Source organism: Passer montanus, unplaced genomic scaffold, assembly GCF_014805655.1.
Source record: "Passer montanus isolate IOZ18808 unplaced genomic scaffold, ASM1480565v1 scaffold2, whole genome shotgun sequence".
NCBI lineage: Eukaryota > Metazoa > Chordata > Aves > Passeriformes > Passeridae > Passer > Passer montanus.
This window is the reverse complement of record NW_024366591.1, coordinates 22,239,228-22,265,986: the sequence shown is the minus strand read 5'-3', so window position 1 is coordinate 22,265,986 and position 26,759 is coordinate 22,239,228. Positions and strand designations below refer to the sequence as shown.

Below are 26,759 nucleotides of genomic sequence, written 5' to 3'. Positions count from 1 at the left end.
CTGGAGCACCTTCATTGGCACAGTGAGTGACAATCAATTTCATCTGTGCAACCCAGGTGACAGACTAACTTAGCCTGCAGCAGCTTTACAAGAGTCAGGAGAGATTTCTGGAGCACCTTCACTGACACAGTGAGTGACAATTTCATCTGTGCAACCCAGGTGACAGACTAACTTAGCCTGCAGCAGCTTTACGATATGCCGACAAAAGGCAAAAGTATTTACCCAACAGCACAGCTTGCAAAATCACGGATAGCAAGAAGATAAACTTTATTTTAAAGCACTAGCTCACTGCTAGACTGCAACGGAAAGCAAACTTTACTTTATCGGTTTTTATTCCCCAACGCGGAAACTGGTTCGTTGGAAACAGCTGGAATTTAACTCCTTATCTTTCATTAGTGGCTGAGGACACTGACTCGCAGCGACGCCGCCGAGCGGCGGGCGGGCAGGCAGCCCCGGCAGTCACGCCGAAAGCCCGGCACCCATCTTGCACTTCATTTACTGCTGCGCGGAGTTTTCCTTCCCAGAGATCCCATCTTCCCCGCCAGCCTTCCGGGAAGGCGCCAAGCGCCCTTCCCAGGAGGCGCCGGGTCCCGCTCCCCTCAGCGGCTTTGGCGGGACACGGGCGCCGCTCGCCCCATCCCGCCGCACCGCAGCGCCCCCCGCCGGCAGGAGGCCGCGCGGCACCCCGCGGACAGGAGCGCTGCGCCGCCCGTTCGGCCTACGGGCTTTAAATCGGCGCTGTAAAAACCCGCGGGAGCCGCCTCTTTCCGGCGGGGCGAGCGGCGATCCCCACAGCTGCCGCCCCGCAGGCGGGCCGAAGTACCCGGCACCGCTGCAGCGCCTCTCGCCGCCGCCCCCCCACGCCCGGTGCGCGCGCAGCCGCCGGCCGCGGGGCGGGGCGGGCGCTCATTTCCTCCCTGGGCGCCATTTTGTAGCGCAGAGAACCCGCAAATAAAGAGCGGGCGGGAGCGGCGTGCGGGGGAGCTCGGGCAGGGGGAGGCGCGGCCGTCCTGGCTGCGGAGCTGGTGGCGGCGGCGGCGCCCGCGGAGCTTGTGGAAGCAGGCGTGGAAGTGACGGCGTTTCGCCCCTGCTCGATGTGAGGCGGAGCGCGGCCCAGGCAAGCGGCGTGCGAGGGGCGCGGGGCCTCCGCGCCGCGGGCGGGAGGTGAGTGGCCGCGCGAGCGCTCCGCCTCAGCGGGACGGACGGACCGGGCAGCCCGGGGTGCCGAACCCCAGCGGCGCCTCCATCCCTCACCTCGGGCGCGGGGGGGAGGAGCGGAAGCACTTAGAGCCATTTTGTACGAGGCCCCGAAGCCCGGCCTGGCTGCGCGGCCGGGATCCTCCTCCCCCGGCCTTGGGCTGCCGCCGCGCCCCCGGCCGCGGGAGCCGCGTTTGTTGCTTCCCTTGTGGAAGAGGCGCGAGGGCGGCGGGGCGGGCGCTGCAGCAGCTGGGTCTGTCAAACACCTGCGGCCCGCGGGGCGGGGGGGGCGGCATCCCCGCGGCTGCTGAGGCGAGTGTGAGGGCTGAGCAGTTACGGGGCTGCTGTGAAGCTTTTCTTTTTAAACGTCAGAAGGTTCATTAGTATGAGGAAGGCAAGGAGCTACTGGAGGGGAGGGCCACAAATATGATTTGGGGTCTGGAATGCTTCTGTTGTGAGGAGAGACTGCGTGAGCTGGGTATGTGTACTCTAGGAAAGGGAAGACTGAGAGGGGCTCTCATCAATACATACAAATATCCTAAAGGCGGGTGCTATCTTAAAGTGAAGGGTGCCAGACTCTCTTCAGTGGTTCCCAGCGGCAGGACGAGGGTCAGTGGCCATAAACTAAAACACGAGAAGTTTCACCTCAACATGAGGAAGAACTTCTTTACGTTGGGAGCGGCAGAACACTGGAACAGGTTGCTGTGGTGGTGCCTTCCCCCTTAACTCCCTTCCAGGCTGCAGTGTGATCTGAAGAATTTTTGAGCGATCTCAAGCACACTCATTCGGGACAGCTGCCCAGGCAGGTCATGGAATCTCCCTCTCTGGAGACATCCAGAACCCACCTGGACACGTTCCTGTGTCACCTGCTCTAGGTGACCCTGCCTTGGTAGGGACAGGGACGGAGGGGGGATATGTTAGACTGTGTAATCTCCAGAGATGCCTTCCAGCCTTAACGATTCTGTGATTCTGTAAATTATATCTTTGTATATATATATGTACACACATATGTGCTTTGGGAGCTGGGAGCCCATGCTGGGGTTTTCCCCATGGAGCTGTTTCTTGGTATCATTAAAATAACTCTCAGTTTGCATATAACAGGTAAAGCCTCATAACTGATTGAATTGCTTTTGTTCATTGAGATTTTTTAAAAAGTTTTTAAGTCCTGTGTTTTATAAATGTTGTAGTGAAAGGTGTGGAGACTTCTATCAGAGTTACTAAAATTAAAATGTACTTTCCTTGTTTCATATTTATTTTAAGAGTTTTTTGAGAAAACTCTTTTAGTGCCTGTGGCAATGTTATTCTAAGTATGGAGTATGGTTTTACATTCCTTGTTGCCAGGAGCAGACGTGCAGGAGTGGTGTGTGGCAGCCACTGTTTCTGCAAAATCATGAAAGTGCTTAGTTAGGATAGTACAGTTAAGCTGTTCCTAATATAAATCATAGAATTCACTTGTGTTCATTCCAGTTAGTTATGCAGGAATGTTGTTTACATTAATTATTTTTATTGTAGAAAGTGACACTTCATCACGTTCTTGCAAGATATTTCTGGTATGGGTAGGAGAGAGATGATGTCTTTTAGAAGCGAGCCGAGTGATAAGAAGGGTCTCTTGGTGCACAGTGCTTGAGGAGCTACTGCATTCGATGCAGAGAAGGAACATTTCAGTTGCAGTTGTTGTCTGCAGCACACAGATTCACCTGGTCGTTAACAGAAAGCTAAGGCACATCTCCGTGGCAGTTGCTACAGCCAGCTTGGTGCTGCCTTTTCTGAGAAACACGGAGCACAAGGACAGCAGCATGCAGCAGTAATAAATGCTCAAGCTTCTGCTGAGTTACTCCAGGTTCCCAAAAAGCTCTTGCAGGGCAGTAGCAAGATAAATTCATATGTGTGGAAAGAGCACTAAGTGTTTATCTGTAGATATTACCAACCTAACTTTTCCTGAATAACCTATAGAATATTTTTAGCTAGTGTTTTTATTTTTTAGCATGTGGCTCTATCATATCAAGTAATAATAGGTGGCACTAAGGCAGTAACTTCTGTAGTGCAGTGGCCCATAACTTCAGTCGTTTGTGCTTGTGTCTGAAAAACAAGAGGTAGTTTTGTAAACAATGATGTGCTGGGTGTAGAAGTTAGAATAGCCTGATCTGGTGCTGGAATTCTGTGTGATTTGACTACCTTTGCACTGCAGCATCAACCTTTGATTTCTTGTAGCCATGACTGTGACAGCAATTGTATGTTTATAATTGCCATATGCTGCAGCAGGGGTTACAAGCCAGGTCTTTGGGGGAAATTCGTGTTTTCTGGTATTTGTGTGCGTCTCGTACTTTTTTGGGGAACACACATGTAATGACATGTGTGCACCATTTAATTGGTGTTAGCTGTAGTTGTGTGAGACATCTGAAAAGCATGTTCTCTCTGTCAGGAACTTAGCACTAGCTGAGGTCTTCAAGACTACTTCCAAGCTCCAAAAGAGTTAAAAGTTCGAAAAATCTTTGAAAAAATTACAGTGAAGGGGAAGGTAGGCAGTCTAAATACAGGGGTCACAAGCATTCCTTCTGTAATCTCAAGTTACTCTGAATGATTGAATTGGGCAGTGGCAGTTTGTATCAGCAGCCTCTTATGCTTGTATTTTATATTTGGGGTATGTTTTTGGTAAAAGAGTTTTATATAAGGAGAGGCATACAGAAGTTCAAGCAAATTGCTTGAGTAACTTCTTGTGAGCAGGAGGGAAGGGGTGGGAGTGAAGGGAACTTCTTACTTTAGGGAAGCACTTAGGTGCCTGTGTGTTACTAAGCCTAGCAACAGGAAGCTGCCATTCATTAGTGAGATGCTTGTACTGAATGTTTTCTTTCTGTGGGTTCTAATGTCAGTATTTATTATAGGAAGGGAGCGTGAGTGTTTGTTGTTAACCAGGACCTTGTTTGGTAGGGTGCTGTGTAGTGGTGTCAGTGCGGTTTGAAAACACTCTGCTTCATTGGAATGTATTTGCTTGTCTTACTGACCACCAGTTTTAGGATTTGGAAAAGTTAAATTGGTTCATTGAGTGTCATTGTGCAAATACTAAGGTAATCCATAAAAATCATTGAGAAAATACAAGATCTGCTCCTTAAGAGCATTGTTTCTTTAAAGCCAAGTGTTCACAACTAAGGAGTTGACACATTCTTTCCCTGCTTCATATGCAGTAATAGCACTACAAGCTTCTCAACTCTTACTATGATATGCAACTTTTCCACTGGAAAGCATATTGCAAAGATGCATGCCTCCAGCAAACCTTGCATTTATTGTTACTTGAATGCCTGTAAGATTAAAGAACTCAGTATTTCTTACATAATCATGGTTGTAGAAAATACCGTGTATTACTTTTTAAAGATAAGGAAGCATGTCCTGTAACTCAGGGCAGTGTGAATATTTAACCTAGCAAAATGCAGTCCTCTTGTGCTTTGTATGCACCAGAGGAATTCAGTTTGATGGCCTATCTAAGCCATTTATTTTGCATCCTACTTTTCCTGAGAATATTCACATGGGTTTTAAAATATCAGTACTTCCTGTTTATTTGAATCTTAAGAGAATAAGTACTTGCAGGAACATGTTGTAATGTTCACAAATTATTTTCTTTTATTCCAAAGAGGAGGAGCAGTAGTATAAATTGCTTTCCTCAGACCCTGATTATCCTTTACCTTGTAAAGTGCAATGTTATGTAGACATATACTAAATGTCAGTTTGATACAAAGTTGGGTGGTTTTGATTAGTTAAATAGGAAGGATTGATTACTGATTGGCTTTTTAGATGAAAGTTTGAGGTAACTTCTAGAAAAAATGCATCTGACTATATCTAGATTACAGGAGCAGACATGTAATTATTTTGTACTCTGGTGCTGCATTGTGTGAAACCAGTATTTCAGTGGTGTAATATTGCAAACCAAAACATTTAAGGCTATAAGTTTCTGACTTGTTCAGTGTTCTGTTTACACTAAATAAAACTCTCTTTTTTCCTCTCCCTTCAGAGTTCACAATGACGAATGAAGAACCTCTCCCAAAGAAGGTATGTGTAAAATTACCTGTGACTTCACCCTTCCAGATAATCAGGACAGCTTGATAAGTTATGCTTTTCTTTTTGCTTCATAGGTTCGCCTTAGTGAAGCAGATTTTAAGGTTTTACCTAGAGATGAGCTTATCCTAAGGTAACGTAAAAAGTCCTTTTTCCATCTCAACATTTTAGTGAACTTCTTGTGGAAGATGTGTGAATTTACTCTTTCATTGTCTTTTAGCATCCTTGTTCTGAAAAACAGTTTTTTTTCATAATGTATCTCTTCTGTAAAGTTCTCCTCTTGTCTCAAATATTTGTAACTCGGGAAGGAACACTTTTTCCCAAGAGGCAAAATCCTTAATAGTATTTTGTAGAACATGAGTACAAGTATTTTTTTATTCACTCATAAGTACTGAAGATATGATTGCTTACATTCCTTGATAGATAGCAAGCTATTTTAGACATCAGAAAAATGTCAACTCTTCACTTCTCTAGTACTTTTTTACACTTTCTCAGTTCATGCAGTTGTCTTCTCCATGTGTTCAGATTAACAGAAAAATGTTAAAACGAAGTTTTTGTTGCCTGGAACTTTGATAAGAAAGAGCCTGGCTGTCTTTTTAACTTTTTAGAAAGCTTAAGTGTCACCACAGGAGCAATTATAGGGAATTCTGTTGCACATACCACCTGCTTAAAAAAAAACACCCCGGGCCACTTATCTCTGTATGCCTGAATTTCCTGATTCGTAAGCCAGGAGCTGGCCAGACTAACCTTGTGTGGGGCATCTGTTTATCTGCTGCAATAGTCTTTGCATTTTGGTAAACATTAGTTCTTGACTTCTTGTACACTGAGTTATTAGTGTTATTAGGGTCTCAAGGTACATTTTGCTGTTTCATAAAACAAAGACTAAATTGTGTAGAAACGTTGGGTTGCATATGCAGCACTTAGTGTGCATGGTGATCAGCTACCCTCCCGTCTGGGTAAACTATCCTGCCAGTTACTTTTCGGGTGACAGTTTTTTTCCAGGGAGTAAACAGTCTGGCTCCATCCATTTAAAACTGGTTTCTGTCTGCCTCTGAGTATCCAGTCTTTTGGGTTGTAAAGAAAATTGTATTTAAACAGGGAGAGAAAGTGCTTCTTGTTTCATGTAAAACTAGTGACTATTGCACTAACTGCTGGCTCCACTCTTAGGCTGGGGTAAAATATTACCAGATATATTAATGCCATTTCTATTACTTTGAGATGTAGAAAAGCATGTGTTGACCTCTAGATTGTTTTAGGATTTGGAATGTGGTTTTTTGGTCCATGCTTTGCTGAGGCAAATGCTTTTTGAGACAGACATGTGTAATCACCTTGTAGTCTTCTAGGTAATAAGTACACTTGCAGTGATGAAATACATATGTAGAAAAAATGGGGGGGTTTGTCAGTTTCTGAACCATGAGTCCCAATTTTACTGTTCTTTTCCATGAAGTACATAATTTAGGTTTGTTCATAACTTTTTTTGACTAAACATGAGCAGGACCATAGAGCCTTCAGACTTGACCTTGAATTTTTGCTTGTCTCATGACTTGTTGCTCTGGGGTCATCTTAAACTTTCCCGTTTTAAATGCAGTAGTTAGCTTGACTGTAGGAGCTTCTGAGAGAAGGAAGAGCCAGGAACATGGTAAAGAAATATTCTGTGGATCATAGCTGAAAATCTGATCAGTATTGCCCTGATTGTTTAGCTGAGTGGTTACCTGGTAAAACACTGAACCACTCCGATATACACAAGTATTTCTGAGGAAATACAGTGCTTTTACTAAACTTCAGTCAACAGAGACTTAGAGCCCGTCATTTTTGGAATGGCCTGGGTTCAGTGTGTGTCTTAACCCCAACTGCTTATCATTTACTGTGAACCCCAAAGTTCAGCATAAAAAATAGGTGCTTCAAGAAAAAGTATTTCGGACTTCATAGCTTCAAATTACCTCTATGAAGACTGCTAAATATTTTTAGAGGATTAAGAGAATTAAGTAACTGACATAATGCTGCTTAGTTACCTTCCAATTCTTGTGAGACTGTAAGCAGTCTCTTGAACACAGAACAGATTCAGGAGTGTCCTCCCAGTTGTCCTGTGTCTGTTCTTGAATGCCTTTCCAAGTAGCACTTCAGTGAAGCTCTTCAGGTTATTAATTTTGAACCATCAGATTATGGACATAAACTACCATATCGAGTGGAAAGCAAACTGATGGGAGGAAAAAAATCTGCCTTTTAGCCTTTGTCATTCTTCCCCCACTCAGGTTTAGTGATGAGCTGCCTTAGTCTGCTGCAGATGTGCTGGAAGGTGTAATCTGGGGCAAGGCCAGGAGGTCAAGGGTCTGGCTGTGTTCCCTCCCAAGATCTTGCATATTCCTGGCATACTGGTGAGGGGGGGAGTGTTGGAAAAAATGCCTTGATGATGTGTGAGCACTTCTAGCAGTGGCTGAAACACTGGTATGTGGTTTACCAGCACCATTCTAGCTATGAGTGCAAAAGCACAGTGCTGTGAGGGCTGCTGTGGGGAAAATTACCTCATCACCACTCAAGTACCTCTGTCTCAGCCAGGCCCAATACAAGTTGCTTGAACTGCAAGAGTCTTGACCAGGTTTTTGACAAAATGCCACATCTGAATAGGTATGTTTTCTAGAAGTGTTGGTAGGCATATGACTTGAAATCCATGTCATGGTCTAGTGCCATCTAGGTTTTCCTTTCCAGGAACTTGTTCTTGCCTAAATACTAGCAGTTGTTGAGGGGTGACTTAGACCTATTATCTACAACATTCTTGGTGACCGTAGGCTACACGGTTTGTTTGTGGGTGGTTCTTTTGGGGATTCTTTTCCTTTTTTTTTTTCAGCTAGTGGTCTGGCACATCTACTTAACTGTTGAGGTGAACATGCCATGTGTGGAGACATGAGGCTTGACTCCATTTTCTCAGAAGGCTGATTTATTATCTTATGTATATATTATATTAAAATACTACATAAAAACTGTACTAAAAGACCAGAGAGAAAAGAATGATCAGAAGGCTACAAGGAAAAGGAATAGAATGCATAACAAGATTTTGTTATGCATTCTATTCCTTTTCTTTGTAGCCTTCTGCTCACAGCCTCGGTGCAGTTGGCTGTGATTGGTCATCAAGTGAAAACAATCCACATGGACCAATGGAAGATGCACCTGTTGCGTTCCACAGCAGCAGAGAGTTACTGTTTACATTTCTTTCCTGAGACTCTCATCTCCTCAGGAGGGGAAAAATCCCAGCAGAGGATTTTTCATAAAATATCATAGTGACACTTAACTTGTGTTATGTCCTCATTTCACTTGCTCTGTATATTGCTCCTGTCAGGGGAGTGTGTGGGTCTCACGAGTTGAGAAGTACTGGTTTTGGGCTGTGAGGTGTAACTTAAAAGTGAGCTAGTTCTGTATATTTGAAGACCAACTGTTTATTGCATGTCAGTTTTTTAATGTAAAATTAGGCTCTTTCTTTCTAGATTTGCTGTTTAGTAGGCCATTTCAGTTTTACTTTTGAGAGATTGAAATCTTCTGAACTAACATAGAATTTTGAATGGTCGAGTGGTGAAACTTCTTAGAGCAGAGAGGTTAGTTTAAGAGTTAAGTATGAATACTGCTGCTCTCTTTTACAGAGCTTTGAGAGTTTGTTCGTACTGTTGCCATGTTCAGCTGAAGAGATGTAAAATTTTGTTGTTGCTTGAAGGAAGAGATCTCATGATTTCATTTCCTTTTCCCAGTGATGTGGTCTTGCTTGCTGTTAGAGCTCTGATGCTTTTTAGACCCTTAAATGTACAGTTTGAATTTACTAAACGGTCCAAATTACCTAGAGGTAGATTTTATAGTTTCAATTAAAGTAGCGGTGTAGGTTAGAGAGTTAAAATGGGGCAGTTGTGATGGGTCTGGCATAAAGTATGCATCAGGGAGAGATGGTAATAGGGAGGAGGGAACAGACACCTTCTTCTGTAGTGGTAAGCTCTTAGATGAATTTTCTTTATAGTGTGCAGTTGTACCATCATGAGGAACACACATAGTACTACTGTGTAGTGCAGAGTGCTACTTAAAAATGCCAAAGCATCATGTTGTGAACTTTTTCATAAAGCATTTAATGCTCAGCTTTTCAGCAGACTTTATTTGCTACTGATTTGATGATTTGTATAAAATGCAGTGCTGGTTTTAGGTGGTGCTTTTTGACTGCAGATGAATTTTGTAAATAACATGTTTTTAAAGAGTTATTAAACTTTTGTCTTATGGATGATGAATGTAATCAGAGAATGGTCTTAACCTGAATGAGCTGATACAACTGCTTAACCTAGACTGCCATTTGTAGTGTTATGATACACTTCTGCTTGTCCTGTTCACTTGGTAACATACTTAATGTTGTACTTGTATGGCACTTTCTGTTACAGAATTTTGTTTGAATTGCTCTGCTATGAGAATAAGCTAACAAAATAAGTAGTGTTTGATCCTAATGTTTGTCTAAAATACTGATTTTTAAGATGTCAGTTTTAAGTGTTTTAATGCACAACTATAATTTTGTTCCTCTGAGATGCAAATTTAACTATCTCCACAATTAAAAGCTCCTTTTTAAAACTGGAATTGTTCTTTCGGGCAATTGTGTAATTCCTTCTTGATATTTTCTGATTATGGTATCAATGTGTGCTCTGAAAATTTAGGAATGAGATGCCTTGATTTAATTAACAGAGCTTCAGAAAATTATTATTTTTTTCTTTTTATATCTGTGACAGGTGGAAACAATATGAAGCATACGTACAAGCTCTGGAGGGCAAGTACACAGACCTTAATTGTAAGTTAGCTGTGTTTCAAAATGGTGCACATTATCAGAATGTATAAAGCAGAGTGATCAAGTAATATGTGTGCTTTCTAGAAGTGCTAGAAGTACAATAATCTGTTATGTCAGCTGCCTGTTAGGAAAAGAGCCCCTGTTTTTTGTACTGTAAGTTTTCAGCCTCTCCCAGCTTCCTTACCAACTTCTTTTCCAGATGCAAATTTCTCCCACCATCTAAAATGTTTTTATTTTTGCGTCTGTAGGACACAGATTGCTGGGTGGGGGAAAGCTTCAAAGCATAACCCCATGAATACATATACTTTCAGAACTTTACCATCAGAAAAGGAAACTGTCTACTGAAATATTCCAGCAATGTCTGTGGCTTTAGTAGTCTTAGAGGATTGTAAGGCTGGGAGGGGAAACAGTGTTTAGAGGTAAATGTCTGAAATGAATCCCCAAGGATTGTTTGATCTGATTAGGCAGATTTGATTGTCATTCTTACGTGGTCATTAAAACTTGGTCTTTTGGAAGATAATATGGGGAAAACATCCCACTCTGAAATGATAAAATACAAATACATTCTGGGAGTTACTGAACAGCCAATCCTAAGTCACTTTTAAAAATTACCTTGCCAGCTAGGGATGGTGTATTTCCAGTTTTCTATTCACCTTTTCAGTCTAAATACTTAAAGATGTAATACCACTGAGTTTGAAGGGTATTTTTCTGTCAGTCCAAATGGATGTCCTCTCTTTTGCTGTTGTTACCTCCTCCTTCTACTGCTGTCTCATAATATTTTGGATTTTGGAGAGAATAAAATACAGCAAATGGAAACAGGTGATTCCATTAACATCTCAAACTCTCTGAACATAGATAAATAAGTTGTTTCAACATTCATAGTTTCTTGACTTTGGAAACAGTACAGACCATAGTAATCAGTGTTAATGAATTATCTGCAAGGATTTATGTAGAAATCATTGTTCTGAAGCAGTTTTTGATGTTCAGGTTATATTTACAGCTGATTATTCTCTAGAAATTAGGATAAATGAAAAACTAAATTTTTCAAATTTTTAATTGTGTTATGTATGACAAGTAGCAGAGTCAATGTATGAAGTTGGTATTGAGTTGCTTGCATGTGTTTTTGTTTGAGCAATTTGGAAATGTACTGCCTTCTCTTGTATTTCATATATATAATATAATTTTCATATATATAATTTCATATATATAATTTTTCATAAATGTTTGTGGATCAGAATTCTAGTTGTGACAATGTTCTTGAATGTCTTATTGTTTTCTTATGGAGTGCTGAGGTCAGTTTGAGGATTGCCCATAAACAGCAGTGTTTCCTGTACAAACATGGAAACATCTTGAAATTTTTAGTAAGTCTTAAGGAAAGACCAGGAATATGGCTCTAAAGCCACCTGTTGTTAATCTTTTTCAGTACTTAATGAAATTTTGTGTTTTGTTTATGCTAGTTATCAACATGCCTGCAAAAAGTGTAACTGTTTGACTTCTGTTTATGAATGTGGTTTTTAGATTCTTTTAGCTATCTTTTTAAACTTCCTATGAGAGAGTTCTATAAAACATGCTTTCTCTGTGTTGTTGCTTGTGTTAGCTAATGATGTGACGGGGCTGAGAGAATCTGAAGAGAAGTTGAAACAGCAACAGCAAGAGTCTGCCCGAAGAGAAAATATTCTGGTGATGAGGCTGGCAACTAAGGAACAGGAGATGCAAGAGTGTACTGTAAGTATTTAGAAAGGATAAGTGTGTTGAAACTGTTGCAGCAACATGGGCTGTTGAGCCAGTACCTATGTACTGTGCAGTGTTTTTTGTGTACCTGCACCATCACACTTTCTACATTTAAAGACACAGCAGGGTAGTTTAATTGAATTAGTAAATATCACTTCTGAAAAGTTTGGGATTTTTTAATATTGTTATTGCTGTTGATTTTCAGCAGCAGTTGTGATTGAAGTTTGGTTTACTTCAAACCAAGCAAATTCTTGAATGGGCAATGCTTGCTTTCTTCTAACATTTATCTGCAGTGCATATCTACAAAATGTTACTTCTGAGTATCATTAGAGTCAGGAACAAATGAAAACATAAGGATATGATTGCATTTGTTTGGTTTCATTTGGGAGTTTTTAGGCTGACACATTGCCATTGGGTAACAATATAAGCCTATTTGAAAGCCTCTGTCTGTTTGGCTGGATAGGTGAAGTTGCTACTGGCTTGTTAAAAGTTCTTTTGAAATTTGGCAGAGCTGCTTAATTTCTACTGTTCTGAATATGTATTTTGTTGATCTTTGTTTCTTGCTCCTTCATTTCTGGCCATTTTCTGTGACTTTTACATCTGTGTTTAGTTTGGGTTTCTTGGAAACTATCTCATGTTGGGTTACCTTCTTAACATAATTTTAATTCTGCTTTAATCTAGCAGCTTCTGAGAGGATTGTAAAAAGCTTATTGCTAGTTTTGGTAATATACGCTTCAGAGCTTCTCTTATGGAAAATACAAGCTGTGTGCCAAACTGATAACTACTGTTGTAGCTTTCCTTTGCTTTTTAAGTCTTCCTTTCTTTTTTACCTGAAGTGTTTCAGAGCAGTCAGGTGTAGTAGTGTGACTGAACTCTGTACACAGTATTTTCACTGCTTTTAAGACCATAAGATCACTTTAGTTCAGTGTTATAAACAGGAAAAAAATAAAGGGGATTAAGCTTGCTTTGCAGTGGCAAAAATGAAGCCCAGAATCATTGAGGTTGGAAGAGGTTTGCAGTTTCTAGTCCAGCCTGCCTGTTCACAGCAGGGTCAGTTGGACCAGGTTACTTGGGACTGCACACTATTGCCTTTTAAGCATATGCTGAAATGGAGACTGCAGAAGTCTCTGGTGACCTGTGCCAGTGTTGAGCCACTGACACAACAGAATGTGTGTTCTTACGTTTAAATGGAACTTCCTGTGTTTCAGTTGGTGCCCATCATCTTCTGTGCTTTCAGTGGGCACCGTTGGCTTTGTTTTCTTTATTCCCCATCAGGTATTTATGCACATTGTAGCATCTCCTGAGCCTTCTCTTCTCCAGATGGAGCAGCCCTAACACTCTCAGCCTCTGCTTGTGTGTCACATGCTCCAACCCCTTAATCAGCCTCACAGCCCTTCATTGGCCTCACCCTGATATGTCTGTGTCTCTTGTACGGGGGGTGTCCAGCTCTGGACCCAGTACCCCAAATATCTCACCAGTGTCAAGTGAGAGGAAGGATCACCTCCCTCAGCCTGTTGGCAACCCTCTGCTAATGCAGCCCAGGATGCTGGTGAAGATCTGTTCTGGTACTGGACTGCAACAGTTCCCTAGTTGTAAGGCTACTGTATTGGCCCTCCTTCACTTGTGAAGTTGTACTGATAAATTCTGCTATGTGGAACAGCAGTAATAAGTTTTTTTTCTTTTGAACTTTGTAGCATATAGCTGAAAAAGTAAATAGTAAAAAATTAATAAAAAGAAATATAAGTTTTTCACTGAAACCAAATTTGTGTGTGCTATATTTGCCTTTCTTCCTCCCTTGAAGTTAGAAACTTCAAGTATTTAATGCTTTGGATTTGACTATCATGAACGATTTGAATATCATGAAGGCTATAGAGGTTTTGGCTGCACTTTGTTAGATGTTTATAGCTGCATAATCTTTCCAGAACATCCGTTTAGAAGACCTTCTGAGGAGCTTTTATTTTCAGTGTATTTTTAAAAAGAAAAAAGGGTGGATAACAACCTACCAAAAAGAAACAAAAAACAGACACATGCCCACACACTCAAGTGGCTTATATTTCTTCTGCTCTCAACTCAAGAATAGCACTGAGGATGTAATCTCCACAGTAGGGTCAGTTGGAGGTAGGAAGATGCATCCTTGAAGAAGTGGTGTAAAATGTATACACTGGAGGTGTATAATGGAGACATGGTCACCTTTAGGTATTTTCAAGTTTAAAAATGCACATAGTTTCAAGAAGGTCTGAAGGACTGCTTGGCTTCATATTACTAGAGAGTATTTTTACCACTACAGTAACAGTAGAAAAATATGTTGTGTTGGATAGGATGCGAAGCTAAGCTACGGGTTGTTAATCATTTAATAAGCTATTAATCATGTGATGTTACTTGACATACCTTATTTTAATCTATAAAATAATTTTTCCATATTTTATTATAGTTAACAATTCTTTTATAATCCACACTTAGATGTAAATGTATCAGTAACATTTATATGTGAGCCTTCAGTGTTTCATGTCATAATTAGACTGAGCATTTATGGTGTCTAGTTTCTTAAAAATCTACAGATGTGTTTTTGGGACATTTAATTTTTACAAATTTACTGCTTTCAAATTTAAATGGTTGAAAACTTAATACCAAATTCAACTGCTAGTAGTTGGCAAAAACTGAGTTTTCTGATCACTTGTATAGAACACCTTGCTTATTAAAGTACACTAGCTGTGTTTTAAAATAGGATATGATTAACTATTTTAATTTTCATCCTTTTTAAAAAATAGTAGCTTTTTAGTGGGTTTTCAGCTTATGAAAGTCACCAGTTGTCATCTTAAAGTGTAGGTGTGCATGTCAGAGTAGCAGTAGCAGAATCATTGCCCTTATTCTGTGTGAGTGCTGTTTTTGAAGAAACAAGATAGGAGGGGAAGGCATAGCTCCATTCTCTCTAGTGCTCTGCACTGAGTATTCTAGCAGGAGAATATATGGATTTCTTTAGAGCAGCAGCTTAGTAAAAGTCTGTGGCAGGTGCTGCAAAGTTACTCTGTGGTTTTAGGGTCGCTAAGGGCTACCTTTAAGTCCAGGTGCTTAACATCCTGTGTGCCTTGTTGTCAGCAGCAGCCTTGAGCTACCTTCCCCCAGGAGGAAAAACCCTCTAGAAGAGGTTGCTGCTCTTAGGGGAGTGTGGATAAGGTGTTGGCTATGTTCCTCCATAACTCTTTGTTTCTGGCAGAGGTGTTGGTCAAGGTAATGCCACTTCAGGGAAAGGCCTCAGCCTCCTTCCAGGCTACTGCACAGTTACTGAGTAAGTGAGTAGATATTTGGAAATACTTGCTGCTCAAATATGTTTTTCATGGAACAGATTACAATGAATGGAACTTTCTGTGGGTGCAGTTGGACTGTAGCACTAGGTAGTCATTACTCTTGTGGTTTAGGTTACAGCTCAGTTGCGTTTTTTCTCAGTTGTGCACTTTATTCCTTCCTTGTAAGAAGGATGTACAGTTGATCTGACTTAGGTTGCCTATGCTTTCTCTCAGGCACCTGTGATCTGTTTTGTAAATTTGTCATGTTTAGAGAGTCTGTTCTTTGTAGCTATCTTTGGATGATTTCATCTGAAAGCATGCAGCTGTTTCCAAGAGTGTGAGAACTAGGGGGATTGAAAATGTTATTGTCTGGCTTTAAAAAAGTAATAAAAATCAACATGAACAAAACCTCACACTGCCCAATGTCCTCTAAATAGACTGCTTTTAGTGCTCTCCTGCCTTGGGTTGGAACAGTGAGAAAGCTGACAGCAAGATTCTTATTCTGTTTGTGAAAATTACTTCTACTTTTGTCCATCTGATAAAAATACCAGCTGATGTGTGCTTTCCTGTTTGGGAATATGAACAGTCTGTAGGCATTTCAGGTGTTAAAGTGTGCATTCCCTGGGCTCTGGCATTGGACATTCCTGTATGTTCAGCTGTAGCCTGAAGTTGGTCCTGACTGTAGGCAAACTCTCCTACTCCCTAGCCCTTACCACCTGGAATATCGGTGGGAGGTGACTCAGACCAGAAAGTGATCAGAGGGAGCAAGAATGTGAGATTTGGACTGGCTGAGCAGGAAGACAGACGCAATTAGGAAATCAGCAGAAAAGGGAAGACATTTGGGCTTGCTTTGGGAGCAGGCTATACTGGGAGGAGGTTGTTAGGTCTTCATGGATGAAAAGGCTGAGAGATGAGAACTCTGGAGTTAACAACTGGAGAAAGCACTTGAGAAGGAATTGAGAAAATTTAAGTTGGAAAAAGTGGAGGGAATGGTCTTTCAAGTTTGGGGAGAGAATGAGCAAGGATTGTTAAGCTTAAGGTTTTTCTATGTGCCTGCTTTAGAAATGATGGCTGAGCTGAAGTCCTGTGCAGGTGCCATCTGCTGGGCTCAGGAGTGTGAGCTGGAGAGACCCCAGTGAGATTGTCGCATAACTGGCATTGCCCAGCGTTGGCTGGGGTCCTCCGGAGTGTTGAAGTGCATTTCTGGTGAGACTGAGGAGCAGCGGCAGCCCTTCAGTGTGCTAGTGATCCAGGGAATCTGTTACAGGTTTTAGATTTGCAGTGGAAGAGGGAGGAATCTGGGCCTTGGTAAGAGAGGGAACATGGCCTTCCCCCCTCTTTCCGTTAGTGATGGCTCTTTAAAAATGGATTGGGAACAATGTTGCTGTGTCATGATTATATTTCTGAAATATGTTGCCAGTGAAGTTGTCCATTTTACTGACTACTAGCTCTAGCCATCACAAAGGATTTACAGGGTGTTGAAATACTTCAGTAGCAGAAGAATAAAAAAATTGTGTGGATAGAAAATACACGTCAGTAACAATGAATAAAATTGATCTTTATTCAATGAGCAATATATTTTGCATTCAGTGAGGTAAAGGATCTGAGAGGTAAAATGCCATCCAAGAAATGTTAGCATAACCTTAATCTGGATTTCCTGTTTCTCGGTACATTACCCACATTGTATGTGGGTTCTTGAATTCTTTATTTCTTGAAAATATTTATATGCAGTACTTTATTCCCTTTATATTTATTTCTGCGTACATAGAACTTTGTCTATTTAAAATTTCAAGTGTGATGACTTTTAAGTAGCTAAGTATTTTTAGAATGCCAAATTAATTTGTCAGAGGAATTAATTTGTCTATTATTCCAGTACCTTTGAAGCCACTTGAAATTAAATCCAGGAATTTTTACTACTTAACAATATATAAATTAGAACATGTTACACTCAATTTGGAAGTGACTGAGGTTGCTACCGCACATTGAATGTACGTAGGACTTCTGTACTTCCTCTTCACCACTGCTGGGTAAAGACCCCATAAGAGAGTAACTGCATGTACAGGAACATGGTTATGCTGTTAGTGCTGCTGCCTGTGCTGTGTCCCCCCAGGAAAGGAGAGAGTGCAGGGAGGCTCTTCTCCTTAATGGTTTGTCAGTTAAACTCTCTTGCTCTCAAGTCTGGTTGCAGGACTGCCTGCAATGGAAGCAAACTATCTGACTTTCAATTAATGTCTTTTAATGTTCTGTGACTATGCTGACCTCTTGCTGATGAAGAAATGTGTGTGATAGAGGGAGCATAATAAATCGAATTTAAGAATCAACACATTCTGTGCAGACTGATGCAGTATTGGTGATTAGCAGGGTTCTAAACATGTACCTTTTGGACACTTTTAGATATGTCTGTTGTTATGGGATTAAAATTGAAGAAACTTTTAAAGTAAAGTCTATTTATTTACATTTGTTTTGGACAATAAATACTATATGTAAAAGGAAACCTCTCCGTTACTACTTCTGAAATTTTGACTATTGCAAGTGTTTCAGACCTATAAAATTGTAACTTCTTTGGCTTAAAATTCAACCAAAATTTGTTCTAATTGCTGTTAATATTTCTAAATTTTCTTTTAGAAATACACGACCTTGCATCATGAGTGACTAATGCAGTTGCAAAAAACCTTAGAAGGTTCTAAAAACCTTTTTATTTGCTTGTGAATATTTCTTGTCAGTTTTTGCTGTAATGTTCCTTAATAACTTCCACTGAACTTAAGTAGGAATAAACTGTTTTAAGCAGATAATTCTTTTCATATGCCCTTTGTTCCCCAGAAGGAGTACAGGCAGATAGAAAAGAAAGGGAGCATTCTAATTCTCCAGATACTGCTCTGACAAATGTAAATTGACACGTAGGAAATAATCTTGGAATCTGGAGGGGAATCTGCCGTGAAAGGTTAAGCATGGCACGTGCTTAGGATGGGGCTTGGGTGAGCAGGCACATGGACAAGGTGCAAGATGTGCACAAGTGGTTTTTATCCTACATTTTTCAGGTCACGCTGTGAAAGAAGGCAGGCTACCTTGATGTTAACTTTGGAGTAACTATTGGTATTGAAATGATAATTTTTCTTTAATGTTGTATGAATAACAGTCTTTTTTTCTTGTTTTATGCAGAATCAGATTCAGTACCTCAAGCAAGTCCAGCAGCCTAGTGTTGCCCAACTGCGATCAACAATGGTAGACCCAGCCATCAACTTGTTTTTCCTAAAAATGAAAGGTGAACTGGAACAGACTAAAGACAAACTGGAACAAGCCCAAAATGAACTGAGTGCCTGGAAATTTACGCCTGATAGGTAAACAAAACAAATACTCCCCAGTCAAGACTTCCCTGACAGTCCCACTACGAGAATGCTATGGTGGGACAGCCAAGTACTCGTTTCCACACCAAGACTCAGACGTTTTGAGGCAAAAGCCACATTCTTATACTGTCCAGCTTGTAATGCTTAATGTAAAACTTACCAGATGAACCTTGTGTTTCAGCTTTTTTCTCCCCTTTGCTTCAGAGGCCTGACAGCGTCGGACTATTCTGAAGAAATGGCCATCTTCGAAAAAATCTTTTCTAGAACATGTAGACATTGCAAAATTGTTCTATTTGAAGAAAATAGAGGGAGAAACAGAAGTCTTAAGTCTGTGGCACACTGTGTCTACAGACAGTTTGGAGGAGAGAGAACCTAGAGATTATAAATCATGAATTGAACATGTAAAATTCCCATAAAATGTAGAAGTGGAATATGCTTCGCTCTTAACCTTGAGCCTAGTGACTTAGAGACACTGTAAGTCAGTTTTGCCAATAAGACTGGACTTCCTGCTTGTTCACTGAACTGCTGGGTCAAAACTCGATGAGGTGAATTTTGCATTAAAGAATTTACTTGCTAACCAGTTTTGAATAGCCACAAGAGTGCTATTTGATATCACAACAGTGGTAGTGTACACATTTGACTGTTTAGCCTTTGGGCACCCTAGCACTTGATGCAGCCTTAAATCACTGTTGCTAAATAATGAACTGTTTTCTGGATGGTTGGTAATACTGTGGACGCCTCAAAATTAGGACTGTACAAAACTGTACGTTCCATCTAAATGCAGGTTTAAAATTGTTTGAAGCAATATATATTTGATCACAACTAGCATGTATAAGAAACTGGTTGTGATAAGAATTTCACTGCATGTTTTCATGCAGAAATGAGAATTTTTCAATCTTCATTCTAAGAACGGATCTCAAATGCTTAATACAGAAGGCACATGATGGCAACTGTCTTCAGTGTTGGTGGGGTGTTTTTATTTCGTTGTACACCTGGGTTTTTTTGTATTGTGCTTCTCTATAAAATGTGCCTTGAAATAGTTGTAATACATAGTTCAAGGAACACTTCTGGTTATACTGTTGTATCATGAAACTCTTGGGATGAACGAGAATTGAACAGGTTGTTATTTCTGGATTGTCTCGTTCGCTGAAAACAAAGTCAGTATTTTAACAAACCAAAAAAAACCTTAAATGCATGCATTTTCTTTGGTGGATTCAGTGAAGGAGTTTTTGCTACTCTATTGATGCCACTGTTCTGTCCTCCCAAGCTACTTTTAAGAGTAGCAATCTGGGACACTTGGGAGCGCATGTCTAAGGTCTGTAAAGCAAAATGTAGATCTGGTGTAGCATTTGTGTGTTTGTTTTTTCCCATAGCCAATAGAGTTCTATTTAGTAATCTGAGGTGTTGATTTTTCAAAACTGTTGGGCAACGTTTATGACTCAGTTTAAAAAATTTGGTTTTAAATTAAAGAGACATTCAGCTGTCACAGAAGGTGATGTATTCTAACAGTTTTGCTGACTTTTATTAAGATGCCATTACATAATTTTGACTTGGAAGTATCTTCTAACTGTTTGTGCTTCAGCTGATTAATACGGGATCAAAGAGTAGTATACTTATGCAGGTTTATTTTTGCATGAGTAATGACTTAACACCAAAGGAAAAATCCACAGAAAAACTTTACCTTTTAAAAAGTGATATATCTGGAATGATTTTGCTATAGCAGTATCTAAGATTTTATTGATCTAGCATCAAAACAGAGGTAAGATTTACATTAATAAAATGTTAATGTGTTACCAAGCCATTTGTAAAGCTCCCTACAATATGTTGAAAGAGGCATGCCATGCAGATTACTTGTTTCTAACTCGGAATTCAGAAAGTTATTTAGTACATTTAGATGCAGGTTGATTGTTTTCTAAAGTCTTCAGGCTTGAATGTGTGTGTACAACTGAGGAGAGACAAGTAACTTGCCACGTCCTTTCAAACCCAAGTGTCAAAAGAAAATATTATTTCTTTAGCTACACCATACCCTAATTTGCATAATATAATTTTAAGTCTGTGGTGTGAATGTGCATAATTCATACATGCAGTGGCTGGAATATAGAAAGTTAGTTATTTCCTGGTAAATAATTGAGGCTTTGTTAATTGGGTTAGGATTTTACTAGTTTTATTTCTTGAAAAGTGAAGAAATTGGCTCATGTAAAATATTTCTCAGATTTTTTTCATTCTCTTTTGCATCTTGGGCCTCCTCCCCCAGTTGTTTTAATTGTCCATCCTTGTACCCAGCTACTCATTTCATGGCATCTGGCCTAGTTTTTAAAAGAGGCAATGGCCCTATTCAGATCTTAAACTGGTGTTCTTGGGGTAGTTAACACATTAACTTGTAATGCTTAATGCAGCCCTAAGCAGAGCTGGCTCTGGATCTTAATGTAGATAAGGCTTTGCAGCATAAACAGTGCTGATGTCTGGAGGGGGAAATAAAAGGACATGTAATCAAAGGAATGGCTATGCTAAGCCATTTTAACCATCATTAAGTAGAGTATAAACTTGGAATCAAAATTAGTTGAAATGTTGTTTTGCGGTAAGCCTAGTACAACAAAATTTAGTCTTCTGAAATTTAACCATTTATATTCTTACAGGTTTTGTTGCATGTATGTTCAAGAGGATTTGTGAAAACAATGCTGAACTTAGTTTTACAGTTCCTAGGAATTATTTTAATAGTTACTGTAGTTAATTTTCTTGAATGTGCTGTCTTTTTTTGTAAATTGCAAGGGTTGGTCTCTACTAGTTCAGAACATCTGGAAAAATTTTGGTGGGAAGAAATAGCATTATAGGTAATTATGCAAATTTCTATACAGGTAATAAATATTTTACATTTTGGCAGGAGTTAACCTGAAGATATTAATGGGATTCTAAAATTGTCCCAATTCCAAGGTAACTGGTACTTGCTGATTCTGCAGTTGATGTTGGTTTGTGAAGAGAAAAGCATTAAATGACTTAAGCATTGTAAACTTTTTCTATTTGTAGTGATGGTGAATACATTAACAGGAATTTGCAAATGGCTAAAAATCATGTCTGCCTAATAACTTTTGGGATCTGTCACATTGGTTATCTCCAAAGTGGTCCTGCTTTGCACAGAATGAACATCTCTAAGGAAACTTGCATCTTAAATGTGCGACTTGGACTGTATTAGGTCGGCACAATTTAAACTTCAAGGACCTGGCATTGGACATCACATCAAGAAAGAAAACAGGCTGCTGCCTTTAGCAGATTTTCAGGCCTCCAGGACTTTACACAGCCAGATTCCTTCTGGAGCAGCCCATCTGAAAGATTTGGGAAAGTCAGTTGAAAAATGTTAAATGGGGCAGAGTTGGCAGAGAAATTAAAAGTTGTTTAAGGCTTGAGTGCTCAGAAGGTAGTTGATAAGGAATTGCTGTTTTAAATTACTGTATTTTGGTTGCAGAAGAGAACTGTGGCTGTGATTGTAGCAGAAATTTGCTCTTCTACTTTTTTAATCCTCAGGTTTTTTCAGTATTTGTCACTTGTTTAAAAGCATACAAAAAATTAAATGACCTACTTGGTCTTGAAGAGTAATGCAAGTCTTGCTATTGAATTCACAATAAAACTGTTCGAGTTTGGGGGTTTTGGCAGAGCTTACACTTCTATAGAAAAGAAGACAGCTTCATTATGGTGCTGAGCCTATTAAAAGGAGAATTGTTTGGGGGTGCTTTCCTGACTTGGCAGACTAAGAGTCCTAAAGGACTTTAATTTCTCTCTTTCATGGAGTCAGCTGTATTGCCTATATATTAATTTGCATACTACTTCCTATAATGCTTTACAATGAGATTTTTATCATGAAGATTAAAGATGTGTAACATTACTGATTGAGTAAAGAAAATCTTGTCAGTTTCTACCTGTTTCACATTTCTTTCAGAAACTGAGTGCCCTAATGATCATTACTTACTATCTGAAATTTGTCATTTTAAAGGAAGTAGATAGATAATATACCCCTTCCTTGATGTCCTTCCAATGTTCAGCTACATTTTCATGCTTCTTCACCATACAAGATGTACTTAAGAAATGCTGACCATAGAAATCATGAAGCAGATTGTGCATATGACTGTCAAACATATAAGTTGAGTTGAAAAATTGACATCTCATTTTTTAAACAAGAGTACCTGGATAGCATTTAAATGAATGTTTAAACCTCTTAAAGAAAGTTGTCAGTATGAAAAATGAACACGAGATTTATGATTTCCCCCAAGCAACTTTTCTTCACCCAAATTCAGTTACTAAATTTCATTACTACAACAAATGGGAAATTATTTTGCTTATAATTTGCTTGTGTAGTTTCTATGCAGTCCTTGATCTTTTGAATTGCAAAACACATCTTTAATCAAATATTTAACTCCATTAAGAATTGGCACATGCAGGATTGTGCATACTGATAATCCAGATGTTGATATTAAAAAAGTACAATATGCTTATTCATATTTTCAGTAATAAAACTTGCCTTCCACTTTGTGGGACAGCGACAGAAGATCAACTGGCGTTGGAACAGCATGTGGTAACTATAGGGAGACTTTCTGCTATGACAATTATGTTGAGGCATAATGTTCCTTGAATTGTGACATGCAGAAACCGCATCTCCTTTTTGTCTTTATTTGTGATTGAGGAAGATAACTGAAGGTTTTATATTCATTTTGTGATAGATGGCTCTTTCCTTTGCAGCCAAACAGGGAAAAAGTTAATGGCGAAGTGTCGAATGCTTATCCAGGAGAATCAAGAGCTTGGAAGGCAGCTGTCCCAAGGACGTATTGCACAGCTTGAGGCAGAATTGGCTTTACAGAAGAAATATAGTGAGGAACTTAAAAGCAGTCAGGATGGTAAGGGATTTTTTAACAAAAATAGAAATTGCCTTGCACTTCTGCAAGTTTAATTTTGTGATTATATACATAACATAAAATCACGTTTGCCAGAATGAAAGGGCAGTATTGAGTAAAATATGACAATAGTAAGTATTAATTGGTAGTCTTAGTTAAACAAAATCCTTAAATTTGGGGACAGTGGTGGGATTTGCAGCTCCAGGAATGCAGTGTTTGAAATTGAGGTTTTTATACTGTAAGTCTTCCATTTAATAGGGAATGTTTAGACTGCACACATTACTGGTGAATTGGCAAGATGAAAGCTGTTAACATATAGCCTAGGCATGCACTGAGAACAGAAGGCTTCTTGTTAATTCTGACTCATTTGGAATTTATTTTAAAAATTCTTTTCAACAATGCCTAAGAATATGAAAAACCGATTTCCTCCCCCTTTGGTAACTCAGATGAATGAAAATGTCTTACCGTGTTTTTAGTGGAAATTTTGCGACACTAAACCTAAATTGAAGTGATCTAAAAACTCTGACCTCTTGCACAATTTCAGTGGAGGGGAAAATGCAGGTTAAAAGTCTTCAGTCTCAAATTCTGTGTAGTGTCAGTGACTCTTCATAGAATGTTAGATTAGGTTATCTGAATATAACCTATATAGGTTATCCTTGGGGATGGAACCTATATAGACGTCACATACACCTGAATGTCTTTTTGTTTTACATCTGAAGATTGTAAGATACCAGAAACTTAATATCCATCTAAGTCTGAGATGTTCTGCATTTTTAAGAATATATTATATTCTCCAGTCATATTTTCATCTCTTTGAGAAAACAGCAGTGTAAAATAACTAGAACTCTTAAGGTAAATGATTGTATAGTGTCATTTTGTGGGAATAGTAACTACTGTTTTGATAGTGCACTTCAACAAAATTTACCAAGAACATAATTGAAGCAAGTAGACATTCTTTCAAGACTGCTGCTTTTGAATGTAGTAAACTCCAGCATTGGGTTGCTTCTTGCCCATATGTGAATCAAGATGATAGTACTTCTGCAATAAGAGTTTTCCTAATGATTGTTTGCTGTAGCAGCAAGAACACTTTCTTTTAAATTTTTACAATATTAAGCAGATCACATTTTATTTCCTCTGGAACACTGGTAGTGCACTTGAACTGAAGACTGAATTAGTGTTTCTTATGCTGTTTTGGGGTCAAAATTGTTTTGTTCCAGAATGCGATACTAATTGTAAAAATATTTTTCTGACACATAAATATCGAAACACCCTGTGAAATCAGTTGATACTCTTCTTGGTGAGAAGGTCTTTTTGTGTCCTCTTTTGAAGGATTTAAAGGATGAAACACAGTCAGAATTGAAACTTCCTTGAAAAATGATGAAAAAATGCTACTTTGGCTACTGAATAGGGTTTTGCAGTAACTCAGATTTCTTATGTATGGATGTGATTCATGGTCACTTTTGCAGTATTTCTGCCAGGGGTTTATACTTGAGTAAAAGTAGATACATTAGGATCTACTTGCGAAATATTAATTATTGCAATTGAGCTTTTTTCTGAATATTTTCCTTTCTTGCCCAGAAGTTAAATCTTTCTCACATACTTTGAATAGCAATATAGAGAATAAGTCAATAGCACAGTTGTTAAGCATTTTCTCCTTCAGAGGCAGAGTATCAAAATCAGTGCATACCTGATGGCTGAGAAATAGTTAATTGAAAAATTCCAGCATAAAATGTTGAGTTATGGGATTTTAATTTCTTGTCTGAGATTTAAACTGTATATGGGCTATTAAGTATCTGCAACAAATGTGTTTTCTTTACATAGAATTGAATGACTTCATCATCCAGCTTGATGAGGAGGTAGAGGGTATGCAGAGTACCATTCTAGTTCTTCAGCAGCAGTTGAAGGAGACTCGGCAGCAGTTGGCACAGTACCAGCAGCAGCAGTCCCAGGCCTCCAACCCAGGTACCAGCAGGACTCCATCCTCTGAGCCCGCGGAGCAGGGAGAGGCTGCGGGCAAAGACTGCAGCCGCCTGGCAAACGGACCAAGCAATGGCAGCTCCTCCCATCAGCGGACCTCTGGGCCTGGATTTTATAGGGAGGGTAGCGGCACGGAAGATGACTTCCCAGCTTCTCCAGGGAATGGTAATAAGCTATCCAACCACTCTGAAGATAGAACTGGTAGAGGAAGTGGTAGCTACATAAACCAGCTCAGTACTGGGTATGAAAGTGTAGACTCTCCCACTGGCAGTGAAAACTCTCTCACTCACCACTCAAATGACACAGACTCCAATCATGATCCTCAAGAGGAGAAAACAGTGAGCATGAAAGGTAACAGAACTGTGGGTTCTCGTCATGTCCAGAATGGTTTGGACTCCAGTGTAAATGTGCAGGGTTCAGTTTTGTAACATTTTTCTGCAAAATTTTTATACAGTGTCATTGAAACTGGGAGAGGATACTGTCCAGAAGCCGTTTAAATTAGTGCATACTTGTCACAATTTTGCCTTTTTGTGGGTTTCTTTTTGCTTCAATACCTCTGCCACTTTGGAAATTTTAACAGTTAATTACGTTGAATGTTGCTAAAAGGATGTTTGTGTAGCTCAAGTTATTTTTATATGAGTTAATGTGAAGTTGAAATGGAAATTATTTCCATAAAGTATAACATAAATGATGTCTGTACAAATCTGTGTATATCTAGAACCTGTGCTGTGTAAGGGCATTCTTACTCATACTGTTATACTTAACACCACCTTCCAGATTTGTCATAATAGCTGTGGGTTTGACTGCCAAGTTTGCCCAGTACAGTAGTTTTATCACTAAAAAGATGGACTTACTGAAGGAGTCCTGTAGTAGTTTCAGTGTTAATTACAGTTTTTCCCACCATACATCTGTGCATTTTCTCCTTAGGTGACCGAATGTTTATGAATTGTGTGCATAGTTACTCAGTTTTTAAGAACTGTTGTATCCTGTTGATGCATATTGCTCTGTGACTCCAATATTATCTTACCTGTACTGACCAAACCTAAATAAAAACTTTTAATAATGTAATGTCCTCATTGTTCTGCATTGGCTTGCGTGATTTATTTGTATGCAGTGTATTTTTAGTCCTTGCTTTTGAGTTGAGTTTGTGTCTGTGTCAATCCTCCCTGATACAGCATATGCCCAGTATGTGAAGTTGGGTATGTACTAGTACTAATTTTAAGACAGCCTGATAGTGCTTATTCCAAAGGTTTTGTCCTTATTAGCAGAAAAAGGGTGGGGATGGGGGGGGGGAGGTGGAAAGGAGCAGTTAATAAAAGTAAACCTTAGAGTTTGAACTTGGTTTTATTAACGATTACAGAAAAAAGCAAAAAACAAGCCAAACCCAAAAGCTTGAAGTACCTAACGGGTAAATACACAAATTAAACTAAAAAACAAGGAATTAGGAATTCAGCCTTTTGAACTGGATAACTTTGTTTTTAAATGCCTGCCTGAGAAA

General features: G+C 39.6%; 1 protein-coding gene across 2 annotated transcripts; it reads left to right on the top strand.

Moving 5' to 3' along the window:
* Nucleotides 1–989: 989 nt before the first annotated feature.
* Nucleotides 990–26,329, top strand: LOC120501361 (WT1 associated protein). 2 transcript variants are annotated; one of them, XM_039707532.1, is made up of 8 exons: nucleotides 990–1,117; nucleotides 5,201–5,238; nucleotides 5,322–5,377; nucleotides 9,990–10,048; nucleotides 11,643–11,770; nucleotides 18,220–18,398; nucleotides 23,133–23,287; nucleotides 25,106–26,329. In XM_039707532.1, the coding sequence occupies exons 2-8, from the start codon at nucleotides 5,209–5,211 to the stop codon at nucleotides 25,687–25,689; spliced, it is 1,191 nt and encodes a 396-aa protein (XP_039563466.1). In that variant the 5' UTR covers nucleotides 990–1,117; nucleotides 5,201–5,208; the 3' UTR covers nucleotides 25,690–26,329. The 2 variants fall into 2 exon arrangements, with proteins under 2 accessions (XP_039563466.1, XP_039563465.1); XM_039707531.1 differs by having other exon boundaries at nucleotides 1,026–1,164.
* The last annotated feature ends 430 nt before the right edge of the window (nucleotides 26,330–26,759 follow it).